This window comes from Centroberyx affinis, unplaced genomic scaffold (assembly GCF_046629955.1).
Source record: "Centroberyx affinis isolate AG114_WGS23_722 - 3 ecotype Tasmania unplaced genomic scaffold, CSIRO-AGI_Caff_v1 ptg002012l_1, whole genome shotgun sequence".
NCBI classification, from domain to species: Eukaryota; Metazoa; Chordata; class Actinopteri; order Beryciformes; family Berycidae; genus Centroberyx; species Centroberyx affinis.
In genome coordinates, this window is record NW_027280354.1 from 74,936 (window position 1) to 102,197 (window position 27,262).

Here is a 27,262-nt window from a genome sequence, read left to right on the forward strand (position 1 = left end):
AAATGTAAAAGTTAGCATGTACAGATAGTCACAATGTGATTTTCTTCACCAGTCTCCATATAAGGCATTGCCCCCCCCACCCTAGCAACCTCAACCAATAAAGTCAAGTCCTGTTGTGGACAGTTTGAAATTATTTGCAGCGATTAGATATTAAATAAATTAAAGCGCTAGGAAGCTCCAACCTTATCTGACCCATTTTACCTGATGGCCCAATTTACCTGACCTCACCCAACATTGCAAAGTTTATACTGTGCTAATGGATGTAGAAAATACTCTTCATTCTACTAGAGGTTAACCTGCACTACATCATTACAATATGTAAAATATGTAAAAAAAAACAAAAAACAGTAGGAGGTACGTTGAAAGCAAACGGTACTTTTAATAAAGCTTAATGTGCTCAAATAAGCACATAAGAAAGGCTATATTACATGCTGCTTATATTAGCAGCATCTAACATCCTTAAACGTTTAGGAAAACTTAACTTTATTTTTTCTCAAATGAGCTGTTTATTCTGTTTTAATGTTGCAATGTTTTCTATTTTAACTGTATCTTGCATGTAGTTTGATCCTTTCATTCCTGTTTCTCTCTAAGTTCTTGTTAATTGTATTTTTTTTTGGTTATTTTTCCTTAATTATGTTTTTTTTTCTTTTGTATCGGGTGTATTGGCAGAAATTTACACACACATACATGAATATTAACGTCACAAACGCTAGGAACTGTGGGTAATTCCCTCAAGCAAAGTCTACAGAAATGCGGACTTGCTGAAAGTCTGCATAAAGGACTCATAAAGTCCTCCAGTGAGCCCTCGCGCACTTACCGATTCCACAGTGGGACGTCCTGAAGCCTCGCGGACTTGTCAGGAACGAGGTTTAACCTCCCAGGACTCATCATCATCACACGAACAAGCACTTTGAAGCCAAATACTCAACAGCAGTAAAGTAAACAACTAAAATATTTATTAACTGAAGAATTTACAGCAAACTCTTATCACGACACAGTCTTTAAGTCAAATGACACTTAACCCTTTGAGTACAATTAGGTTGGCCACTCCGATCTGGAGAAGTTAACAATGATCAGACCCGGGTTTCCCTCCTCCGCCACGGTCCTCTATCAAAAACATGAACGAGCACATCAGGATCTAGAAGGTCCAAAACTGCTTCTTTTTAAAAAGTCAGACATTAAAGGAGAAACAACAATGGCTTGTATTTTTTTTTTGTAGTAGGAACTGAATCAAGAACAACATTGTCATTTTCAACATTTTTTTTTTTTTTTTTACATGTGTACATATGTCTATTTTCTCTGGCTCTCATGAGGAGATTTTCAGTTCAGTTCAGTATAGACGGTGTGTTGAAAAAAAAAAAAAAAAACATGGCTTGTTGATGGATCGCCTGTCCGAGCATTTTGTCCTCCTGGAAGAAGACGGACAAGTCGCTCATCTCGGTTCACTCTGACTCCCAAAATCCCTTACTGCTGATTGTTAGTTGTAAGTGAGGGACACTGATCAGAGGTCTGTACATACACCTAGGCTAGTCAAATCCATAATGGAGTCTGTTGTTCTAAGACGGTGAAAGGACATTAAACTATGGCGAATACTAAAAGGGTTAAGGCAAGAATACAAAAATAAAGAAATAGTAAAAACAATAGAAATGTTGCATTTCTCTCATAATCGACTGGTAACGCTCAGGTCCTAAGAAGCTGTGGTAGTGAGAATTATTCACATAGTCTTACTCTCTTTACAGAATCCTTCACTTTACACAATATTTACAGCAAAACAGAACCTATCCCACAAAAAGAAAAGAGTTCACTAAAATTAACACAAGTTATTCATGAACACAATGATAATTAAAAAACTGTATAATTTCATCATATTGTCAGTATGTAAAAACATTTACACACAGACTTGCAAATAGTGTTTTACAGTAGTCATTATATTTCATATCAAATCAATCAACAGAGCAATCTGAAAACCGTGTTTTCAGTAATCTTTTGTACAAATGTCTGCTTTCCCGGTGACATGGTTTAAATTGCTGTGTTAAATTCCGATGGAGAGCTGATACAGGTACAATTTACAACACTTTTGTTTTTCTTTTGTGTATCTTTTGCACAGTTGACAGATTCAATTTTACAAGAGGCATTGTGATAATGGTGGACGATACACAGAGAATGCTCTAGTGAGACACAAACAGAGAAACCCATCTAACGCCAAACGAGGACAACAGCGGGACAGTGGGTGAGGTCAGAGCAGCGGTCGCCTCTCCTGTCCTCTGCAGTAGAGGTCTTCACGGGTCTACCCGGACCCTAGGATCCGAGACCCGACCCGGGACCCGTACAGCTTCGGGTCCACGTTTTATTACGGTCAATCGGGTCCGGGTCGGGTCCCATTCTATCACCGCGGGTCCCGGGTCTGTTTATCATTATGTGTAATACCCGAGTGGATCTGAGAAGACCCGTGATCATGTGACGAGACGAGAAACGCATAGAAGCGCTGTGTAACTTGCGTGATGATTAGGCTGACCTAGGATCAGATTACAAGAGCAATGCATGCAATTTAACTTCCTTGTCACTTAGCCTATTGTAGGCTACGTAGCTGCTAGATTCCATTATGGAGTCTCACTGTCATCTACTGGACAAACTGTAGAACGGCACAACTTGGCAAGTCTTTCTGTTATTTTGATCTCCTTTTATTAGGCTACCATATGTTGTATCCGACATGATAAACGTTTTTAGCAGTAGAACGGCATTTTTAGTAGCAATTTTAATTAGCGTTTGTCGGGTCCATAAAATAGACCCGACCCGATCCTCTCCCCTCTCGGACATGCACCGGGTCGGGTCTGTAATATCTCGGGCAAAAACGGGTCGGTACATATATATTTAAAAAAATTATCGGGTCCAATTGGACCTCGGAACGAATTTCCCGGGTCCATTAGGGTTCGGGTCCGTCATTTTGGACCCGTGAAGACCTCTACTCTGCAGACTGAACCACCCAGCCTGCTCTCCCGGAACCCGGTGAGACGAGCACCAGGTCTAGAAAAGCAAATAACGAGCTCCATGCACGAAAAGTGAGAGAAATACGTCTCACCAGCAGGAAAGGAGTAGGTGAAGGAGGATGGACAGGAAGCGGATGGGCGGAGACATTTACCTTCAACTCCGACAAGAAGTTTTCTACTGGGAGGGAAGGTTTCGTTTATTCAACCATGACCAAAACCTTAACCTAACCTTAACCAAATTGTTTGAGTTGCCTAACCTTAAGTCTTTAGTTGAGAGGTGTCAGGTGATGTCACCACCTGTTGTACTCTATAGACGGTGACATCACCTGGCACCAAAGACCAGCCAATAGCAGATGACCAGTTCAGTAACCCTACTTTTCACCATTAGGTGTCAGGCTTCACCACAGATTTGGGTTTGGAGTTTAGTTACTTTTTAACCGTTATCTAATCTTTGAAACTGGTGTGTCCACTTCTTGCTATTGCCACATAATCCTTTCACTGGTGGAGAAACGTAATCTTCACATCAGTCGTGTCCACAACACAATAATCTGCATTTCAGTGTTTGTGCTCATTTCACCAAATTTTATGAGACGGTGTTGGACAATCCCACTGGTTTGACCAAAAACAAAAACACACACATGACAGTGAGGGACGGATGGGTGAGAGCACACGGGGGCGGCAGAACGAGACGTGAGGGGAAAAGACGGCGCTCTGGGGTTAATGGAGAGAGGTGTGGAGGAGAGGACAGGGCGCGAGAGCAGAGCGGAGACGGAGGTGTGAGAGCGTGAGGACTGGAGCAGGAAAAAACGCCGGACTCTCTCCTGCCTTAATAAGCCCCGGCCGTCCGTAAACAGGTGCGACCCTCGGTGACCTCCTGGCATACTCACATTCCCGGCAGCGTGACACGTGCTTTAATTATCCCCCCGCTCCCCTCTCTCTCTCTCTGTCTTTCGCTCTCTCTTCCTCCCCCCCCCCCCCGCTCTATCGCTAACGGCTATGTATGCTAATGACGGCGCCTCGGACCCGTGGGGGGACGCTGTCTTCCGTGAGGTCTCCTCCTCCGCATGTGGAATGAGCGGGGGCCCACGTGTCTCGCCGAAGCCCCGGGAGAGGACACCCTCCGCTGGCTTTAAAATCGACGGCTGCGGTGGCGGCTTGGTGCTTGTTCTGGCCTGCAGGAGTCTGTTGTGCACCTTCGCGCTGCTTCCACACCGTCCGTTTTGCTATAGCTATCCGACAGCCTGCCACCAGAGGGAGGAGACGCTGGAGAGGCCGAGGCAGAGGGAGTGTTGGTGACAGACTTGCTAGCGGCACAGCAAGAACCCCAAAAGGAAAACAGAGACGGGTTTTTTTGCGTAGAATGAAGGAATGACAAACATCACTTGTGAAACCGGCTATTTCCACGGTGGATGACAACGTGTTTTCTTACAACCGTTTGTATGGTAAGAAAAGTTATGCACCCTCGATTCGCACTATACCTGCCTAACTTCTCACTGTGTTGAAACTACTTAAGGTTAAGGTTAGGTTAAGGTTTTGGTCATGGTTATATTAAATGAAACCTTCCCTCCCAGTAGAAAACTTGGGAATTGAACCCGGGTCGTCGGAGTTGAAGGTAAATGTCTCCGCCCATCCGCCACACCGTTACTTTCCACTGGGCTTTCTCCATTTCTATGTCAAACTAGCTCCTGCTTCAGTAGCGTGAGCCCCGCCTCCCGTTTCAATCAGTTTTCAATCAATAGAATATCGTACGAAATTAGGGTGCATTACTTTTCGGAACTAGATGACCAAGCAACAGTGAGCCGACAGTTAGGGCGTTTTCACACCTGCGCTTTTAGTCCGGTTTAAATCGGACTCTGGTTCGTTTTCCCCCTTGGTGCGATTCGTTTGGGCAGGTGTGGACACAGTAATCGCACTCGGGTGCGGACCAAAACAACCGCACCGAGACCCTTTAGGGGAGGCGGTCTCGGTCCGGTCCCGAACGAACTCTGGAGCGGTTCGTTTGTGGTGGGAACGTGATCCGACCTCGATCCGACCCAACTCCCAGGTGTACTCAATTTACTCCGCAAGTTTGAGCTAAATGGCTCCTGTAGCCAGGTATAGCAGGTACAGCAGGTATAGCAGGTATAGCAGGTAGAGCAGGTAGAGCAGGTATAGCAGGTGTAGCAGGTAGAGCAGGTAGAGCAGGTACAGCAGGTGTAGCAGGTATAGCCAGTATAGCATTTTCAAGACGTTTCCTCGAAGTGCATTTGGCATTCTGCTGGTACAGTGTTGCCTGGTATATTGCCCAGATAATTACAACAGTTATGAGCAAATGCCAACTCTGCCGTTGCTCCACGTTGCATAGCAATGTGCACTAGTCCAGAACACAGGACCTTCTTGCTGTATTTACTTTCTTGCTCCTGCGCCAGACACATCTGACCAATAAGCGGAGTGAACGTTCTCACGTGGTTTGTAGTGATGCATTTAGGTTCGCCTGGATTTTTCTCCGTGTGAAAAGAAACCGAACCAAGGGGAAAAACACTCCAAGTTTACAAACTCATCAACTGATTTGGACCAGAGCAAACGAACTATAGGTGTGAAAACGCCCTTAGGCGATGCAGAGAACTGGACCATCTCAACGTCTGTCCAGCTGACTGAATGTGGATTGTGGATCCTAATCTCAATGACACTTGGCTGTTTTTAGGTTCAACATTTTCTGCCAACCAGAATTCCCCAAGAAATGTAGTGAAATGGAAACACCACAAAGTAAACTATACACAGTGACCGTGGTGCAAGCGACTAGGGGAATGACTGAACGTGTCTCAGTCTCCTCCAGTGGTACTGAGCCATTCACACACACACACACACACACACACACACACACACACACACACACACTCATTTTATGTCATCAGAGTTACAGCATCAAAGCCCAACTCACGGCTTTGACACCCAGTCCGTCCAGAGTGTGTTTGTAGTTTGTGTGCAGACGCTGGCATGCATGAGTGTGTGTGTGTGTGTGTGTGTGTGTGCATGCGTGCATGCGTCTGCATTATGAATCCAAGGTAAGAGTCATCAAATGGAATGAGCGTGGCAGTCCTGGAGTGAAACGAAGCAAAGGAGCAGAGGAGAGCAGTGAGGAGAGGAGGAGGTTTTTTTCTCGAGGAGCGGAGCTTTAGTTGTTCTGAAGGCAGTCGAGATCCACCGAGCAACACACACTCCCATTCTGACCAGCGCAGCATGAAGGAGGGGAGGAAAAACAAAAGACAGACAATTATTAGTCTCATTAAACACATGTTGCATGTAAAAGTGTGTGTGTGTGTGTGTGTGGGCAGGTGTTTGATTACAAAGGCAGAATGAGGAGAAAGGCGAGGGATTCTGGTCTTACAGAGAGGACAAAGATAAAAAAAAAAAAAAAAAAGATAATAAGAAGAAACTTTATGTAGCACTTTTTCACGGTGCTTTACAAAACAAATAAGAGAAATGAATAAATACAATAAAAGAGTAGATTAAAAAAAGGAAACACAGACAAATGAGAATAACAATAAAAAAGGAGATGAATTACAGCAGGGATAAAACAGGACATAAACATGAGCAGTATAAAAAGTGTGCTTCGAGAAGTGATTTAAAAGATGAATTATGGCCAGGACTTTAATTGGACGCTATTTGTTTGTGTGTGTGTGTGTGTGTGTGTGTGTGTGAGAGAGATAAAGCGCATTACTGCAGAGCCAGACAGAAAGTGGCGAGGTCGCCAGGTGCAGGTGTTTGTTGATAGGATCGCACTAAGTACCAAACGAAGGTAAGAGTACTTTTTTTTTTTTTTTCACTGCCATGGATCAATGAAGGAAAATCGTTGCTGTTGCTGCAGCCGTTTATCTAGGAGCTATGGCCATGTTGCAGTGATTAGTGGCTTCTCCTCCATGATGAGAATGTGGAACTAATATTTGGGAAGGGGGAGAAGGCAGCACTGTGATTTTCTGTCACCTTGGGGTTAAAGTTCACTGATTTCAACTTTTCCCACCGCGCCGCCCGCTTGCCGCCAGCTTTCCCATCATGCTCCACACAAGGCCGCCTAGCAAAACTGCTTGCAGTGTGTCTTTAGCCTGAGTGTGTGTGTGTGTGTGTGTGTGCGTGTGGTGGCAATATTCAAAAAATATTGTGGTGTTCGATAATATTGATTATCGGCCCAAGCCTAGTGTGTACATACAGGGACTCATTCCTATGTTCCCAGGGTCCTATGTCCCCCAGATTTATATGGCACATAATGGGAACATGACAAAGGGTCCTATGTTCCCAGGGTCCTATGTTCCCAGGGTCCTATGTTCCCCAGTTCTAGGGTTAGGTTGGTTGTGTGTAGATGTTTACCCAGAGCTCTGACCACAACTGTTTCACAGACCTTCAAAATCAAATAAAATGATAACCATTGGTTTTGTTGTGTTTATATAGCTGTTTTGAAGCCTTGTTCCAATAAAAAAAAACTGGATAATATTTATGAAATATTTTAACTTGAAACGGGTCAAATTTGACCCGAACACAATAGGAGGGTTAATGTGTGTTAACAGAATATTGAACTGGGGAACTTAGGACCCTGGGAACATAGGACCCTGGGAACCTAGGACCCTGGGAACCTAGGACCCTGGGAACTTAGGACCCAAACATCTGACCTCATCTACTGAAGGATCATTTTGTTTACATCTGCTTCACAGTCTTCAGCATGGTGTTTCCCAGCATGACGTAGCAAAACTGCGTTACAGACACGCTCTAATGTGACTTCCTGTCTTTTGGTGCGATCTTTCGACGAGTGACGTGAAGTCATACCCTTGCATTGCGTTTTGGGCAACAGCGTCTTCACAAGGATCCATAACAGTTAATATATTTGTGAAGAGTATTTAAAAAAGGATCCTACCTAGCCTTCAATTCCCACCTTTATCTGTAACGTTGTGAAGGAGCGGGAAGGGTTAATATCGAAGCTGACATGAGCTAAATTAAGTTATTATTAGATAAGCTTTTTGCATCTGAAATCTATTATAGCTGTTATCCATTTGCAGGGACTGAACGATAAAGAATGACAAAATAAGGTAACGGTGATATTCAACTTAAAGACAAGACAGATGGAGCATGTTTAATTCATGAGAATCTCCAGTGAAAACAGTAGGTGGATGAACTGTATTCATAATTGATTTTTTTTTCGGGGGGGTTGACGTTAAATCAAACATGGCTGTGCCGTGTGACTGAAGCGGCGTGTCCCAACCCACCTTACACTCGCAGGTGGTGCAGGGCGAGTTGGGCATGTGCCACGTGTCCCCGCTGAGGCGCGCCACGCCGGCCGGGTCCCGGCACGTCTGCCGGATGTCGTGGGACAGGCTGTCGGCCAGGCAGGGGTCTGAGACGCAGCGCGGGCAGCACTCGCCCTCCGCCACCGCCGTGTACTCACACATCAACACAGGACACACCAGGGGCCAGCAGTCCACCTCGCCCTCCTGCAGAGAGAGAGAGGGAGAGAGGGAGGGGGGGGGGGGGGGGGGACAGGTGAGTGAATAATAGAGGACAGGAGAAAAGGAGGGAAGAAAGGAAGGAAGGAAGAAAGAAAGGAATGATGAAGGAAGGAAGGAACAAAGGTGGGGGGAGGAAAAAGAAAAGGAAGGAAGGGGGAAGGAAGGAAGGAAGAAAGGAGAGAAGGAGGGAAGGAAGGAAGAAAGGAAGGAAGAAAGGAGGGAAGGAAGGAAGAGAGAAAGGAATGATGAAGGGAAGGAATGAAGGAAGGAAGGAAGGAAGGAACAAAGGTGGGGGGAGGAAAAAGAAAAGGAAGGGGGGAGGGAGGGAGAGAGGACAGGTGAATGAATAATAGAGGACAGGAGAAAAGGAGGGAAGAGAGGAGAGAAGGAAGGAAGGAAAGAAGGAAGGAAGGAAGAGAGAAAGGAATGATGAAGGGAAGGAATGAAGGAAGGAAGGAACAATGGTGGGGGGAGGAAAAGAAAAGGAAGGGGGGAGGGAGGGAGGGAGGGAGAGAGAGGACAGGTGAATGAATAATACAGGACAGGAGAAAAGGAGGGAAGAAAGGAAGGAAGAAAGGAGGGAAGGGAGGAAGAGAGAAAGGAATGATGAAGGGAAGGATGGAAGGAACAAAGGTGGGGGAGGAAAAAGAAAAGGAGGGGGGAGGGAGAGAGGACAGGAGAAAAGGAGGGAAGAAAGGAAGGAACAAAGGAAGGAAGAAAGGAGAGAAGGAAGGAAGGAAGGAAGGAAGAGAGAAAGGAATGATGAAGGGAAGGAAGAAAGGCACAAAGGTGGGTGGGAGGAAAAAGAAAAGGAAGGAAGGGGGAAGAAAGGAAGGAGAGAAGGAAGGGAGAAGTGAGGGAGGAGGGAGGTTGGAAGAAAGGAAAAGGAGGAAAGCAAGAAAGAAAGAGAAAGTGAACGGGAAAAAAGAGAAAATGAAAAATCAGGGAGATGACACAGTCAGTGTGTGTGTGTGTGTGTGTGTGTGTGTGTGTGTGTGTGTGTTGGTTCCTGTGTGTGTGTGTGTGTGTGTGTGTGTGTGTGTGTGTCACCTGGACTGGCGGCTGCAATTACAGCTCACACACTGCAGCAGGGCAGAGTGTTGCCACAGCAGCGCCACATCTCTAATTAGAGAGGTGGTAATTATCAGAGCCGTGCATTACACACACACACACACTACACACACACACACACACACACACACACACACACACACACACACACACACACACACACACAGAGCCAAGCAGCAGCAGATCAGGGCCAGGTATGAAACAAAGCCCGGCTCAAAGCTTCATGTCGACTAGAAGATTTATCAATGTTTTTTCATGTTGTTTGTTTCCTTTCTGACGCTCTTATCTTTTATTTCTTTTACACAAATATCTCATCTATCTTCAACATCAATATATACATTAAATCTATAATCATATAATACTATACTCTTGGGCTTTTTACTTGCACAATTTGCATTTTTGTCTCTTCTTTCTGTGCATTTTATATTTAAACTCTACCACTTTATAATATGCCGTACAAACCATCAGTATGCATGTTTCATGTTATAAATCACAAAGTGCTGGACTTGTTCTCAAGTTTCATATCCAAACCCTGTCAGCTGCCAAAATTTAGACGCAAACTTCTGTTGAAATTGCTAATATCCGCCTGTTGAGCATTTCATTTTTCATTCAACTCATTTAGTCTTGCCAAGAAAATCTAAAAAAAGCACACTGGCAGTAAAACGAAAACAACCGAAGCTTCACGGACTTTGAAGTTGACGAGTGCGGATAAAGACAAAAAAAAAACAAAAAACATAACTTGGAGGCATTTGTTTGCATTACAGAAAAATAAAGTTTTGACAAATGGTAAGAGATGATAGTGATAGTGACAACAGTGACAGAAAGTACTAAATTACACACATCATCACATCCAGGGACAGAGAACTGGCATTCTCTGAAGTCACTTTCTGGCAGATCCTGCTATTGTCAACAGCACCAAAGCAGTCATTGTGCATTATTGCTTGTAACACGCATAACGACCACAATTAATAGAGTGTGGTAACACAACTCAGCTGTAAACGTTTCATTTCCTGCAGCTCTTAACCAGAGGGTTCAAGACAGAGGCCCGATCTCAAACCAGTCCCTACCCACTGCCACTTCACTACCCGAGTGTCACTCCAAATCGAGTTACACTCACAGCTGTGGAGGTGCCCTCGGGATGAAGGGTGGGAGGCTAGAAATGAATCGACAAACTATGGGACTCCCCTCGCCACTCTACCGGAAGAACTGGAAGCAGTCATCGCCACGGCGACCGACAGAAGCCCTGCTCGCGCGGCTGTTTTGCCGTTGCAAATGTTACGAGAGGCAACGATAACAGGTCGCAACTGTCACTGTAAACACATAACATCCAAAACCATGAGAATGAAATGTGAAGTAAACTGGACTATTTTTGTTTGCATGCATAAAGGCATTTATAAGTTCGGTACAAGTCAAGCGACCTTAAAGGATAAGGCTGGTGTTTTTTTAATGCATGTCTTACCGTCAACAAATCCTATGAAAATAACAAAATCAGCAATGATTTTATTTTGTCAACAAGTCTCGTCCATGTAGCCGGTGCCCAATGCAGCCATGTCCCAGCAGCCATAGAACTCCATTGTATTAAAAAAACGATTAAAAACCCGTCACAGAGCCATGCTGCTGCTCAGCATATTTCATCATCACCATGCACCGGGCCGGCCAACCTTTTCCTCAAACAACTTAATAAGCCGGCTGTAAACACTTTGCGATCTCAGGAAAGTAGTTCCGTAGCACCAAAAATAGTCCCCGGCGTAATGAAGAATTTATTCCCATTTGAATTTGATTTGGTAATAACTACAACAGCCTGACTTTTCGTGGTAACAGTTAGCAATTTTTAAAATGTAAAATATGTCTTTTTTTAGCTTACAGTTGGAACCAATGGCTTCCGGGTTGACGGCTAAAAACGGTACGTGGGAAGTCAGAAAGTAACGGGAGTAGAGCAAACGCATTGTTGATTTTGTTATTTTCATAGGATTTCTTGACGGTAAGCAATGCATTAAAAAACACCAGCCTTATCCTTTGAGAGCAAAGTGATATTCTCCTTTCTTAGTTTTAAACTTCACCACACATTCTGTGATTTTGTTGGAGGCTGTAAAGTCAGCGTGAGGAAAACAAAAGTGTGTGTGAAGTCGATAGGCGGAACTTGACATTTGTCTGGCGTTTCCTCCAGTCTCCTGTTGCAGGCGCGCTTCCTGCTAGCCGACGTTCGAGTCTGCATCGATGCGGACTCGCTATCGGAGGGTTTAACAGTCCACTCACACTCCCGCTGATTGGTTTGGGACGGCCCTTAATATGGCGGACCCTCCACGTGAGCGCGCAGATGGAGGGGGAGTGGACAGGGCGAGGGGTTAGGGGCTGGTTTGGGATTGGGCCTGAGACTGAGACTAAACCAAGAGACAGTTCTGCATGCAGGTTGTTTGTAATGCTTGTATTAATTAAAGGGGCTCTATTGTAGGAATTCAAATTCTACACATTTTATATACATATATAATCAAAGATGTTTAACATAGAGATTGTCAAAATTTGATTTTGTTTGAGTGCTTAAATTTGAAGTTATTGCATTTCCTGCAAATCCACCGGACTAACTCCAGGAAATGCATTACAACTGAACTTCGTCCTAATTGGCTCCCTTCACTAAACAATCGATGCAATCCGTCCAATCAGGCCAGTTAGTAGCATGTGAACTGGAAATCTGCCTCCACTCAGCAGGTTGAATAAGAGGAGCTGCTGCTATCGGCCAATCAGGGTCTATTCAATAAACAGCCTTCAACTAAACTACATTTACTTGCGAGACATCATGAGGAACATTATTCTCATCCGTAGCCACAGAAATAATATGGGAATTTAAAATATCATCTCGAACGAAACTGTGACAGAGTTTATAAAGGCAACAGGCGAGCTGTATTATAAAACACCATTATTATTGCCAGAAGAATGATCATGAAGCTATGATCATCACAAACTGAAAATGATGTGGGTCTTAGTATTTACAGGTATGTAAGAGCAGTGGTGGAAAGTAACTAAGTACATTTACTCAAGTACTGTACTTAAGTGCAATTTTGAGATACTTGTACTTTACTTGAGTATTTCCATTTGATGCTACTTTATACTTCCACTCCACTACATTTCAGAGGGAAATATTGTACTTTCTACTCCACTACATTTATTTGAGAGCTTTAGTTACTTTTCAGATGGAGATTTGACACAATGGATAATATAACAAGCTTTTAAAATACAACACATTGTTAAAGATGAAACCAGTGGTTTCCAACCTTTTTGGCTTTTGACATCTTACAAAAAGCAGTGTGTAGTCGGGTCACATTTCAGATGTCTATGAGTTGTTAACAGCTCCACCAAATAGTGATTTTTCCCTCTGAACCTCACATGGTTTCATTTCAATAAATGTTCAAATGATCCAATATTTCAGCAAAAGTCAAAGATTAGAGAAAAAGTCCAAAAACTGAAAACAGATTTGTGTATCAGAACTTTGTTTTTTCTTCTTTCCTCTCCCGTTAATCATCTCACGACCCCTCAGATTTATCTGGTGACCCTTTGGAGGGGCCCGACCCCTAGGTTGGGAACCACCGGACTAAACTAGCTAACTGTATATAAAGTAGTTCAAACTAGCTCCACCTCCAGCAGCTACAACAGTAACATGCTGCTTACACACTGATGCTTCAGTATTAATAATCTAATGATGTCATATAAACATCGAACAAAAAGTTTGGAACTTTGTGTTTGGTAGATTATTTCTCTGTTGTAACAATGCTTCTTGGCAATACATTTTATACCGTTGGAAAGCCTGTTTATTTCCCTTTTAAATGGTGCCTCATTTGTAAGGAACATGCATTTGTGGGATGAGCAGCACAGCTGAGTATGTGGGTTGCGCTCATGAAAAATTTGCCAAATCTTCTCTGCCAATGCCAAACAGCTTATTCTGCTGTTGCTATTGACTCTTGTTTTGAGCTTCCGGTACCCCCAGGTGCTGACAATCAGGTACCTGATTGGCACCTGCACTGGAACCTGAACATGTGGAGGAACGTTATGTTCAGCGATGAGTCCAGATTCTGCCTACGGAAGTTGGATCGTAGGGTCAAAGTGTGGAGAAGACGGGGAGAACGCTATGCTGATTGCTGCAGTGATAGAGTAACACCTTTTGGTGGAGGCAGTGTGATGGTGTGGGGCGGCATCTCCGTCACTGGAAAAACGAGGCTTGTCATCATTGGAGGCGATCTCAATGCAGAGAGATATCGAGATGAGATTCCGCAACCGGTGGCAATCCCATATCTCCACAGTCTGGGACCGAACTCCATCCTCCAAGATGACAATGCTCGCCCCCACAGAGCGGGGTTTATCAGAGACTACCTCCAGAGTTTGGGAGTAGAGAGAATGGAATGGCCTGCCAACAGTCCTGACCTCAACCCAATTGAACACTTATGGGATCAGCTTGGGCGTGCTGTTCGTGCTAGAGTGACCAACACAACCGCGTTGGCTGACTTGCGACAAATCCTGGTTGAGGAGTGGAATGCCATCCCACAGCAGTGTGTGACCAGGCTGGTGACCAGCATGAGGAGGAGGTGCCAGGCTGTTGTGGTTGTGTATGGTTCTTCCACACGCTACTGAGGCTCCTGACTGTTTGTTAAATGAATAAATTGTAAAATTGCCAATATGTCTTGTTTCTTCCTTGTTACTGACTTCAATCATCCAATCCACCAAACAACACCAAACAAGAGTCAATAGCAACAGCAGAATAAGCTGTTTGGCATTGGCAGAGAAGATTTGGCAAATTTTTCATGAGCGCAACCCACATACTCAGCTGTGCTGCTCATCCCACAAATGCATGTTCCTTACAAATGAGGCACCATTTAAAAGGGAAATAAACAGGCTTTCCAACGGTATAAAATGTATTGCCAAGAAGCATTGTTACAACAGAGAAATAATCTACCAAACACAAAGTTCCGAACTTTTTGTGCGACGTTTATAATAAAATATCAATCAGAGGGACCAAACCACTACTTTTACTTTAATACTTTAACTACATTTTGCTGCTAATACTTATGTACTTTTACTTAAGTAGGATTTTTCATGCAGGACTTTTACTTGTAATGGAGTATTTTTACATTGCTGTGTTGGTACTTTTACTTAAGTAAAGGATCAGAGTACTTCTTCCACCACTGGGTAAGAGACAAATTACATATAGGTCCAAAATCACTGAACTTATCCTTTAACCATTCAGCATCCCCTCCAAAATATGCACAGGCACGGTGTCGATGATGTGCGGCTCTACACATCAAAGTTTTGTTGTGTTGTTGTTTATGCTCATCACAAGCATGCAACAAGAGAGGAGGAAAACTGGATAGAAACGTGTGTGTGTGTGTGTGTGTGTGTGTGTCAGTCTCTTAGATTAGATTGCAGTTTCTTTCTCAATTGATTCGACACATTTCTCCAAATTAAAGTTCATGCTCTCAAAGCAGTAAACACATCAGTGAAACAGACTCTCGCTTTGCAAAACAGCCCAACTGTAATGCGAAATGAAGTGCTGCTTTCTGTTCAGATTCTGACATCAAAACTACACACGTCATCTATTGATTAGATCATATATTCAGCCTTATCCACACGGGAATACTAATGGCAAAAACACATTTATCAGAGAGTTGAACAAACATTTTTTTTTTTCCATAATCTGATTTTGTGGAATTTTATCTGTAATTTGTTGATGAAATGTTTTCCCTTACAGTGCGCAAAACATCCGGTCCTCGCACTTTTGGAAATATTATAATACGTAATATTTCACAGTTTGACACGTAATAGGTTTGTCAGTTGTCAACATGATAAATCACAGCTTGCTTCAACAGAAACCACAAACAAGTTCACTGTTGTAACCAATGACTTTATTCCTCATCAACCCTTTTATTTCTGCCAGGCCAGAGGATTTATGAGTTGTGTTGTTTTGTAATTTGTGTGAAAACAATGTAAAGGTATTATTAGACTATTAGTTAAGTTACTTTTGTTTTTTGTTTTTTTGGTAAAATTCGAAAGAGTTTAGACAGCTGTGTGAACTGTTCTGAGAGCATGGAGTTTTGTTTGGAGAGTTTTGTGTGTAGCATTTGGAAAAATGATCTGTATTTTGCATGAAAAGAATGAAAATGTGCAGCTGGTTTTGCAAAATAATCAAGGGTTTAGATGGCTGTGTTAACTGTTTTGACAGCAGGGACCATGTCTAATCAATTGAAGAAAAATTGTGATGTGTGTGTGTGTGTGTGTGTGTGTGTGTATGTACGGACCATGCAGCGGCACTGCTGGCAGCCGTAGAGCCAGGATCCCCCGCTGCGGTAGAGCGTGCGTCCGTTCTGGTCCAGACACTGGCTGCTGGGCCGGTTGTCGCAGCTGGGACAGCAGAACAGATCCTCGTCCGGGTCCGAGCAGTCGCAGGGTCTCCTCCTGCAGTACGTCTGCCCGTCCTGCACGGGTCACGGGTCACAGGTCACAGGGGAAAACACTGAGGTTAGACCAGAGCTGTGACCGAGTCAGCTTCGCTCGAGTCCCAAGTCTAAAGTCTCAAGTCTTGAGGCACAAGTCTCAAGTCGAAACCCAAGTCGAAATGTAGATTACCAAGTCAAGTCCATGTCATTAATGTCAAGTCTCAAGTCTAAATGTAGAACAAGTCAAGTCAGAACAAATCAAGAGTCCAGTATCAATTTAATATCTTAAAGAAAACTAAATATCTAGGACTTTTCAATGCAATATGGTTTTAATAGGATAAAAACTTGGTAAGAGCATCATGAGTTTGATTTCTATAATCAGTTTCAACGTCAATAAATTCAATCATTCCATACAAATTCAGAAAACAGAATTGAAATTCAGTCGTCTGCTGGAACAAATCTCATCACTTTCAATCTGAGTCATTTACACAAACACAAGATCTCAAGTCAAGACTTTAGAAACCTTTTCAAGTCATCAAAGTACAAGTCAGAGTCCAGTCCCAAGTCACCAGAACCCAAGTCAAGTCTCAAGTCTTCTCTTCATGCATTAAGTCAAGTCTCAAGCAATTAAAATTGTGATTCGAGTTCAAGTCATGTGACTCGAGACCTCTGGATTAGACCGGTATATAGTATATATGCCTTTTATTAAATATTGGATATCGGCCAGTCAGAGGCTCCACCTCTGATATGATGGAGCTACAGGAAAACATTCTGTAATACCTGACATGACATTTGATTTTTTTCACACAGTTTTGTCATTTTGTTAAATAATGTTTTTGTAAATGAATTCTTCATTTAAAGGCAGTAACGTATCCCAGAGTTTCCCCCTACCAAAAAATAGGTGCGGTGGGTCATCCTGCCTTAAAGAGCTGCTGACACTAAAAGAATTTCCTCAGTCTGGGTTTCAGTGGAGAGTTTCAGTGTCTTATGATGGTCTGAATGTTTCAGAGGCTTTTCCACCCTGACAAGATGACAATTCTGGGAGAAACACTGAATCCTTGTCATTTTATGGCAAAAAAAATTGTCAAATATAAAGACACTGAATCTCGGCACAAAACTAAAAAGCTATAGGCAACTTCTTAAAACATCAGTATTGGGATCAGCCTTCAGCGTCGAACCCTAGAACAGACTTATATGACTGCGGTGATTTTACCGGGGCAGCACCTGAAACGCAGCCGAGAGCTAGTTCACTTATTGGAATTATTCAAGGCCAGCACACCTACAGAGAAATGAATGTTTTTGTAGCAGCTCCCAAAGGCTCGAATTTTCTGAACGCTATTTATTAGAACTGTGAATGAAGCGTGAATGTGTTAGAAGTGTCAGAAGCTGTCAGGGCCGGAGCGTAAAGTCGAAAAAAGTCGAACGTCCCCGGCTCTCCTCCTCCAGCCAGTCAAAACTTTATGGTCCATTTTACTCCGCACAGCCAGCGCTGTCTGGCCCGGGGAGCAGAGTGTAATGGAGATGTAAAAAAAATCGTATATAAAATGGCTGTTACAAAATGTATGGGAGCCATAAAATGATCCCGCATACCATTAAAGGGGCGATACACAGCCAATGTTTTATCGATGCGTATTGTCTTGCTACAGTAACCGGTAAGTCTCAGGATGCTCATATCGCTGATCCTTCATGCCCCCCCCCCCCCCCCCCAAGTCTTTATGGTTACGGCCCTGGAGTTTCCTGGGAAATTACCGCCAATTGTCCCGGGCCGGCCGGCCGGCTGGGTGCGCGTGCGAAGGCAGACTGTTCCCTTTAACACCAGGAGTGGGAATAGAGACTAAAGCATGTACACTAGTGCTGCACTGTTGAGCTGAACAAACCGACATCGTTATTGTTCGGTTATCTGACTTTAATGACTGCAGATGACATTTTAAAATCCGGGTGTTACAGTTTCCTTCAGGGTCGGAAATTCACTTGTTTTTCCAGAGTATATTTTGCCCCCATGACCTATTTTTTAGGGCCATTTTGGTCCTTTTCGAGGTAAATTTTATTGAACTATGAAATCATACATTTGCATTGCATATGGGCAAACAAACAATTTGTACCACTCAATTTGTACCAAACAAACTCAATTTGTACCACTGATATTTATTTAAGTTATAAGTTATTTAATGCTCAACACCACTAAGACACTTGAGACACTTTTAATAGTTTTATAGTTTTGTCTTCATAGTTTTATAGTTATTTATATTGCTGTACTATTTTTATTATTCCCTTTCCTGTACTGCCCCGGCATTCTTCTGCAAATCGCTGCTGTGACACCCAAATTTCCCCTAGGGGATCAATAAGGTGCAATCTTAATGGTTCTCAACGTGGGGTCCGGGGACCACCAGGGGTCCTTGAGGGGGTTCCAGGGGCTCCCCAGAAAGTTGAATGAATTGTTAAACTTCGGCATAATTTCATTTACAAGAAGTTAACTCAATTAGAGGATGTAGAAGAATGATTACTTTCACTGTTATCCCTCAATACAGATGGGAATTCTGGAATCATCAATCAAAATCATATCTAACAATAAAAATATTCTCAGATTTGGGTCTGAGAGACAAAATCTCATCAAATGGGGGTCCGTGGCCCTAATGTGGACTAAATTAGGGGTCCTTGATATGAAAAGAAGAAGTTCTAGAAGACTCTCTGTCCCCAACCAGTCCATCTTCACCCTCCTGTTGAGTTATTTAATGTACTGGTTGATTTATTGTTTGTTGCTGCAGTTGTTTTCTGATCAGTTGTTTTCTGATTTTTCTCGCCCAGAACGCACTGGAAAGAATCATCCGGTCATTTGTTCCAACCAGTCGCCTACGGTGGCCCACAGGGGACAGCATTTGACAACTCAACCAATAAATATGAACAGGGTGAACTGGAAAAAAGGTACTCCTAATTATCGGGGGGGCAGTTTTTTTGACCACTCAATTTTAATTTGAGCCGTTCATTTCCAGCCTCGGTTCTCTCCCTTTCCTGTCTCCCTCTTCACAGCCTTCTGACTCCTTCACATTCACTGGTTCTGAATCCGGGTCCTCAGTACCCAGAGTCCTGCTGGTTTTCTGTCCCACCAGCTAGGTAATTGCATTCACCTGGCACCTCAGGTGTAGATTAGTCCCTCAATAGATGGAAAGAGTGAAAACCAGCAGGACTGTGAGCCGCTGCACCAGGCCGTCATGTTTATTCTGAGTAGCCCTCTTTGTCCGCTTCATATTAATCTCACTCACTGAGCCGTACTTTCCAAAGACAAATCTGATCAATATCTCACTTTCCTGCAGCCACAACAAGGCTTCATTCTGATACCACAGCCTAGCAAGAGTTATTAAACTGCCACAAATATTTGTCAAAATGTAAAGCAGGTTATTGATGACAAACAGAGGGGAGCTGATGCTTGCTTTGGTGTCCTGAGGTGAGTCTGATCACAAAAGTATGATTTTTTGTTTTTATAAACATCCAGATCCAAACAACTCCAGACTGTCATTTATATGCACAGCAGCATGTACTGCGGGCTATTTATTCGATAAGAGCAAGTGATATAATCCTGTAGGTAAAGATTGACATTATTCAGACCTGATCCCAGGTCTGTGAGGAGGGAAAAGCTGTATTGATTTACCGGGTCGAAAGCAAAAGAATCAATCTGAAAAAAGAGCATTCTTTTTAAGCCAAAGAGATTACAGAAGAATACAGATTCCAGGGCGTCCCAACTCTCCTCCTCCTCACCTGTCAGTTTGTCTTTCTTCGCTCCGCTCGCTGCTCATTTATCCACCTCATCCTCTCTCTCCCATTTCTTACACTTTCTGTCTTTTCCTTGTCTCTCTTTTCTTCTCTTTGTTATCCTTGTCTGTGCTGCATCTCTATCTCCGTGTCACTTCATCACATCATGCCACTCCTCTCCTTCCCTTCTGTCACTGCTTCTGGCGTGTGTGTGTGTGTGTGTGTGTGTGTGTGTGTGCATGTACTGTTGTTATAGTGACAATACTGGCAGCCATAAAGGCAGCAGGCTTTCTACTGGTCATGGACTTTCTGAAATATCAGCTGTATTCCACACAGGGGAAGTCAGGAAATCTGATACATTTGCTGGGAAAGTCAGGGAATATCAGGGAATTTTACAAATGGGTCACATTAGAGGAATATAGCAGAATATATTTCCATCCTGTTTCACACATTCTCTGCATTAGCTGGTGGTTTTCAGCTGTTTTTTTCTCCACAGCAAAACCCAACTGCAGTGGAAACCAAACCGTTCCCTTTTCTGATCTGAAAAACAACTTCAACAAACCAAGAAAGAAGGAAATTTTAGGTCACAGAAGCACTCCGACTTAGTTGGTGGAAAGTCATGGAAAAAGTCATGGAATTTGACATCAGGGCCATGGTGGGAAATCCGAGTTAGGATGCTCCACTGTGTCGGGAATACCTGCATTCCTGGGTGTAATTTGTCTAATTTCAGGTTGTGTGTGTATGTGTATGTGTGTGTGTGTGTGTGTGTGTGTGCTGCGTACCTTGCAGGAGCATATAGCGCAGCGGTCGAAGCTGGGTTTCCAGTCCTCCCCGTTGCGCCGGACGCCCTCGTCCTGTGGACAGTCCCCGCTGCAGCCCGGGCCGGACGTGCACACGCAGTCGTAGCCCCCCGGCAGGTTCACGCACACGCTGTCGTTCCAGCAGGTGTGTGTCTGCAAACCGCACTCGTCGACGTCTGGAAGACAACGGGAAAGCCGAGGACCGTGAAATGTGCACTTTAACCTGTAATCGTGCAAATTCGCGAGTTAACGCGAGTGGGGAAAAACACTAGCCGCAGCAGCTATAGGCTCTCTCTCGGTTCTGTTGTTGTGGCACAACATAACGACAAAGGCCAAATGAACTCTTCTGATTGGCTGCTGTGAGGCTCGGGAGATTTCATTCGTGCAAAAGAACAACATCAGGCAATAAGCAAAGGCAGACTCGGCATTCAGTAAGTTTTCATGCAAGTCATCCAGGCTGAGGACTTTTTTTTTCCCAAACTGGTGCCTCTTTACTTTTGGTAGGCAGACAAGTCGATGCTGTGTTGATAGTAGATGTAGTTTGGCCAAGACATTGGTGACTGATTGGTATATTTTGTTATATTGTTATATTTTGTTATGTTAGTTATATATTGTTACATCTTAGTTGACTCGTGGATGCACTAGCCTACACAACACGTTTCCATTCATGTGATGTGGATGTGCAGAACATGCTTGTCTCTCAATTAAATACTTTAAAGTTGTGATTATCTTTGGAGAGGTAAGGCACACTTAATCGTATACTGGTTGACAGTGTCACCAGTGTGAGAGTGACTACTCAATACCAAGAATGCATTTTGCTTGTTCTTTTATATGAATTTGATCTTTTTCACTTTGTCTCGATGCTTTTATTGTTTTATGTAAAGCACTTGTTGCTGAAATGTGCTATATAAATAAACTTGCCTTGCCTTGCCTTGCCTTGCCTAGTGTAGCATGACTCCATCAGGCCGATAACCTGTTCATAAGGCTCTGCTGCAATGAATACTGTTTGGTCCATATCCTAATCTGATGAAATGAATCGGTATAGAACTGTAGTGTTGGACAGTCTGCATAAAGCACAGTGTTACAGATGTGCGGTCAGCAGAGTGAGAGTCTCACACCACTGTGACTAGTGTTGTCTTCTCACATTAGCTGAGAAATATACTGTACACATTTACAAGATTTACCTTTGGAAAATGTGTACATTTATAAATTCTATAGTAAATGTGCACATTTACCAGTAAATGTGTACATTTGCATTTTTCCCACATTTACCGTGACATATGGATGCAGGATGCCTTTGGTATCATGCCTTCAGTCACATCAATCACATATTCACTTAATAATAGATTCAGTTGACTCATCAAAGCCTTGAGACATCTGCTGATTCAGCTTTATTCTCACTTTTTCCCACTACAATCCAAAAGAATCAACATGAAAAGACCAGAACAGATTTGGATCTGCTGTTTTATCAACCTGGCGCAGGAAACAGTGTGGGAACAGTCTGTCCCTCCCTTCTAAGCAGTGACATTTAACTCTCTTTATCCTTACTAAATGTGAGCCGTTCAGAGAGAAAAGGAGTGAATTCCCTCCTGCAGCAGCACTGCTCTCCCTGCCAGCACCTGCAGCCTGCAGACACCAATCATACCTGCATGAACCTGACAACACTCTGCTAGAGTTGCGTGGACAAGACCCGAAAGTACAAAAGGCTAAAAAAAAAGCAATTTATGGAGTATGTTTTATCAACCTTAACCATGTGTTCACACCGCGAAACACGATCAACAAGTTAATAACCTGTAGAGCCGAGTGAGCTGGGAAACTCGCTTGTCGTCATGGCTGAACTTTTCACCATCACCGGCCATCATCAGCCAATCAGATTTCCACCCTTCCCACTGAGCAAAAGACGTGATTTCAACGTCGCGTCTATGCTTTAGCTCTCCTATAGCCCAGGATCATTACGGCTATGTATAGACCTATTTTAGACCAAGCAGTAAACACATTATTACAATGAATAAACATCTATAAATCCAAGCTAAGACGTAGACATCTAATAAACTTTCACTTTTCAACCCCATTTAAGAATTAAGAATTCAAAGCTTCCCAGTCCTCTACAGCTTTTATTTGAAAGCCTAGAGGAATACACGACTCAATGCGAAGCTCGGAGAACGGTTCATCCATCGCCCGGGGGTCGACGGTAAACTCCGAGGTCATTTGAGTTTTTTTTTGTTTTTTTCTGTTTATGTTCGATTAATGCGGCCTAATTAGCGCTCGCCGGCCAGCTACTGTACGCTAACTCGTTAAAATGATGTAACGTTGGGAAAGGCAATACCGGGAGCTGCAAAAATAAACGATTTCCCCCCCCCCTGTTCGAAGCTCTGTAGCCGCAGACCACTACATACGTTTGCAGTGTGAACACCCCGTGACTTTTAATTGCGTTCTCCTCAGCGCTGAATGACGAGGGCTATCTGGGAGGCAGAGCTACTCCGGGCTTGACGTGAGGGCTCGGCCGCACTAGCCGCAACAATATACTGTGACAGCGCCGAACACACACACACACACACTCTTAATTGGTTGCTGTATCGAGTCGGCGGAGACGGGAAAGAGAAGAAAACAGCTCTGCCGGGATTTTATTGTGACTGCGACAGGGGCTATTTGCATATACTAAATGAAATCCCCCATCAGCGGGACAGACATACCTCCCCGCTTGTGAAGGATTAATGCTCTTCATGCTACATTCACCGCATTCAGCCACAAGCTGCTGCTAGCAGATGAAGCGTACTCTTACAAGCCGGGGTGTGAAAGACGTACTCACAGTCACAACACAAAAGCCCTCCTGAGCGGCCGGCCACACACGGCCAATCACGCGAAAAACATGCTCAAAGCCAAAAACCTGGCCATGTATGTAGGCAAAGACACACGTTCACACAGGCATAGATAGACACACACACACACACACACACACACACACACACAAAACAAACAATTCCCTCTGGAGACAGATGTTGGTAATTAGAAGGCATCAAGAAGCTCAGTATTTGAGTATTTAAACTGTATTTCATTTGTATGTCTCCAGGCTGCCCATATGGAAAGGTCATGTACATCACAGAGAGAGAGAGAGTGAGAGTATAAAAACAAACACACACACACTCACACACTCACAGAGCCATGCAGGGAGACAGTGGGAGTTTGTGGCGTATTATCCTCATCTTTATGCACAATCTGTTTATTAAAGCCACCTGTCTCTCCCTAAGGCATTGGGGATAATAAATGTGTGTTGGGATGCAGCCCATGCAGCTCTGAGACAGGGCAATAAAGCACTGGCACTGCTGCGCTCCCCAACACAACAATACTCAACACAACACAGCAACGCAACACGGCACAACACAACACAGCAACGCAACAGAGCACAACACAATACATCACAACAAAACACAGCACAATGCAACACAGCAACGCAACGCAACACAGCACAACACAATACATCACAACACAACACAGCAACGCAACACAGCACAACACAATACATCACAACACAACACAGCAACGCAACACAGCACAACACAATACATCACAACACATCACAACACAGCAACGCAACACAGCACCACACAATACATTTCAACCCAACACAACGCAATGCAACACAACAACATAACACAACGCAACACAATACATCACAACCCAACACAACGCAATGCAACACAGCAACGCAACAAAACGCAACACAATACATCACAACCCGACACAACGCAACACAGCACAACACAATACATCATAACACAACGCAACCCAAAGCAACGCAACAATGCAAAGCAACAGAACAATGCAAAGTAATGCAAGAACACAAGGCAACTCAACACAATGCAACACAACGCAATGCAAGGCAAAACAATGCAACGCAACAATGCAATGCAATACAAAGCAGTGCAATGCAACTCGACACAACAAAACATTGCAGAGCAACACAACATAACACAACGTAACACAATGCAATAAAACGAAACAAAACACCACAACAAAACAAATCACAGTGCAACACAACACAATAAAGCACAACATTAAACAACAAAACAATGCAAAGCAATTCAACTCAACACAACAAAACATAACAACAGAATGCAACACAATGCAACGCAACACAATAAAGCAACACAGCATAGCATAACACAGCAAAACACAACAGAGTACAACACAATGCAATGAAACAAACAATAAAAAACAAAGGTCTTTCCGCAGTCTCTCCACAGTGAAACATTCACACCAGGATCACACTCCGGTCTGAAGCTGTGGATCTGAGCCGGACCAGCTTCTTTTCACACACAGGAAAGAAGAGATGGCAGAGGCAGAGGCCGCAGATACAAAATACAATTTCTAGGTGTGAGAAAAAAAAAAGATTGTCCGGGATCGTTTGGCCAAGCGTGTGAAGTATATGACACATGGGTTTTTATGTATGAAGCAGATTGTGCGGGCCCTGAGAGACTACTTTGTGTGTTCGGTGATAAAAGACTCTCGTGGATTCGTGTATCACCCGGCAGGAGGCCCGGGGAGAGGCATCAGCCGGAGCAGCCCCCCCCCCCCCCCCCCCCGTCCTGACCTGGAATTAGCACCGAGACGGCAACGGAGCGCTCCGTTATTTGCAAAACACGACACATCGTTCAACTGGAAGACGCTGAGCAATTCTTCAACCTGCTGCTACACCCAAACGCATCGTTCTTATCACGAATGAATTTTAAGTTAAATTGATTTCTTGACCCTGCAAACGTCCCTTTAGGATCTGGTATCAGGTCCCATGTGAATGCAACGCGCTTAAAGCTGCAATAAGATGCATTTTCTGACCACTAGAGGGCGACAAAAACAGCAACACATTTGTAAAACTCACAGCACTACGGAGGCCAGCAGAGGACAAACATCGCAAAGCACCGTGCATAAAGGCTAACAGCTAAGCTAACCATACCTATGGAGGAGTCTCACCGGTTCAGATCTCTCTCCTGCTGAAGGTCACATGTCCCACAATGACAAGTGAAGAGGCAGGTAGCAAGTTTACTAGCTTAACGAGTTTACTCGCTCACATCATCGATTCTGCAATTATGAGAACATTTTCAGGAATGGGAGGAGGTGAAGAAAAAAAACATCGGAAAGCTCCTGGACGGAGCGGGAGGAGCTTCGTTCAGGAGCGGAATTTGACACCGAGCTTTAGAAAAGAAGTTGAAAACAGCAACACAGCTGCTGCCTGTGTGGATATCGGTTTATATCGTTACGTCTCGATTAAATCTCCACATAGCACACGTTAGTTTCAGGATAGATTGTAAGGTCTGAAATTGTTTATTGCGGGTTTGCGCAGCCGACTCGGGCCGATCATGCCCACCGAATTTCATGGAAATCCATTCGTGGGTTTCTGCGGTTTCCTGCCGAGAGACAAACCAACTAACTTCCCGGGGCGAAAACATCACCTCCTCGACGGAGGCAATTATGAGCACAATTACAGACAGACATACACACAGAGTGGCAGACGGGCGCACAAAGACACTCTGTTTCTGTCTTTGTACTCTCCTCAAAATGTTATCCTCCTTTGTCTCCTTAATACTTTCCCCAAGAGCTTTCCGCCTTTTCCCACACGGCTGTTGCGAAGTCTTGGCTAAATTGCAGCTGTTGATGTGGTTAACTGACTGCTGCTGCTGCTCTGGGCTTTGAGCCGGCTTCACCCTCTCATTACAAAAATGCTACTTTCTGTTTGGTTGAGTCATGAGAGGCTGTTGGAGGATATTGTGGAGGGGAAGAAATCCTGTTAAATTGTCATTCGTACTTATTTCCCCTGCTGGCTCCCGGCCTAATACTGCACAGTGGGGGGAGGAAAGGTGGCAGATACACTGTCACAGCTACATACATTTATCTGGCGGACGAGAAAACACACACAGACACACACACACACGTCTAATGACACCCACTTCCCTATATTTATACTGTAGAGCCATGTCATTAACAGCATCTCTTAACGACTTGCAAATATGAGCCCTAAGTACTTTCACTAATCGCACTGTATAAATCATATTTTGTGGCATGAATATCTTTGTTCAAAGCCCCCAATCAAAGAACACAAATAAATATGTTAATGTCTAATTAGAGCTGTGAGTGATGGGAGCAGCGTTTGTGTTTCTGAGCTGGCTGCTTCAGACTTGAGAGAAAGGCCAAAGGCAGGAGAGTTATCGTCTTTAATTATGTTCATCCAAATACAGACAAGTATAATGCGTGTGTACGCAAATAGGACAAACACATACAACATAAATACAGAAGTTATTTTCCATGTCGGTTGTCAATAATCCTCAAAGGAACAGTTCACTCACTGCTCAAACGACCCAGGCCTTCACGTTACTTATTTTTATTTTGATGTAGGCATTACAGGTGGCATTTACGGAAAATATCACATAGCGTTCTAATAAAATGGTATACAGACGGCTCATGGAGTGACATCTTAGAAAAGATATAAAAACTTAAGTCTCGTCATTTCACTGTGGGTGTGTGATACAACTGCGATGAGCCAATAAGCGCTCGGCTCGAGGCGTTTCCCATCATCCTCGGTGCCGTGCAACTTTTCTAACCATCACGCGACGGGCCGAGCGAGTCGCTGGTCAAAACTGCGCAGGACTTGCTCATCTCAAACGAGCCTCTTTACTTTCTCGGTGAACCCACTTTCCCTCAACCTGCCTCGTCTATTTCTATCGAATTTCCTACGTTTCCCAGAATGCCTTTCAACAACGCAACAGCAACAA

The 27,262-nt window shown here is 43.8% G+C and overlaps 1 protein-coding gene across 1 annotated transcript in view; it reads right to left on the bottom strand.

Moving 5' to 3' along the window:
- Nucleotides 1-6,141: 6,141 nt before the first annotated feature.
- Nucleotides 6,142-27,262, bottom strand: part of LOC139653948 (protein kinase C-binding protein NELL1-like) — a gene marked incomplete at its 5' end in the record, with an annotated part of 41,683 nt that continues 20,562 nt past the window's right edge. Inside the window, 4 exons of the mRNA XM_071530958.1 lie at nucleotides 6,142-6,192; nucleotides 8,222-8,446; nucleotides 15,814-15,990; nucleotides 20,481-20,674. Of these exons, the coding sequence (XP_071387059.1) occupies nucleotides 6,142-6,192; nucleotides 8,222-8,446; nucleotides 15,814-15,990; nucleotides 20,481-20,674 (647 nt within the window). The remainder of the gene's footprint in view (nucleotides 6,193-8,221; nucleotides 8,447-15,813; nucleotides 15,991-20,480; nucleotides 20,675-27,262) is intronic.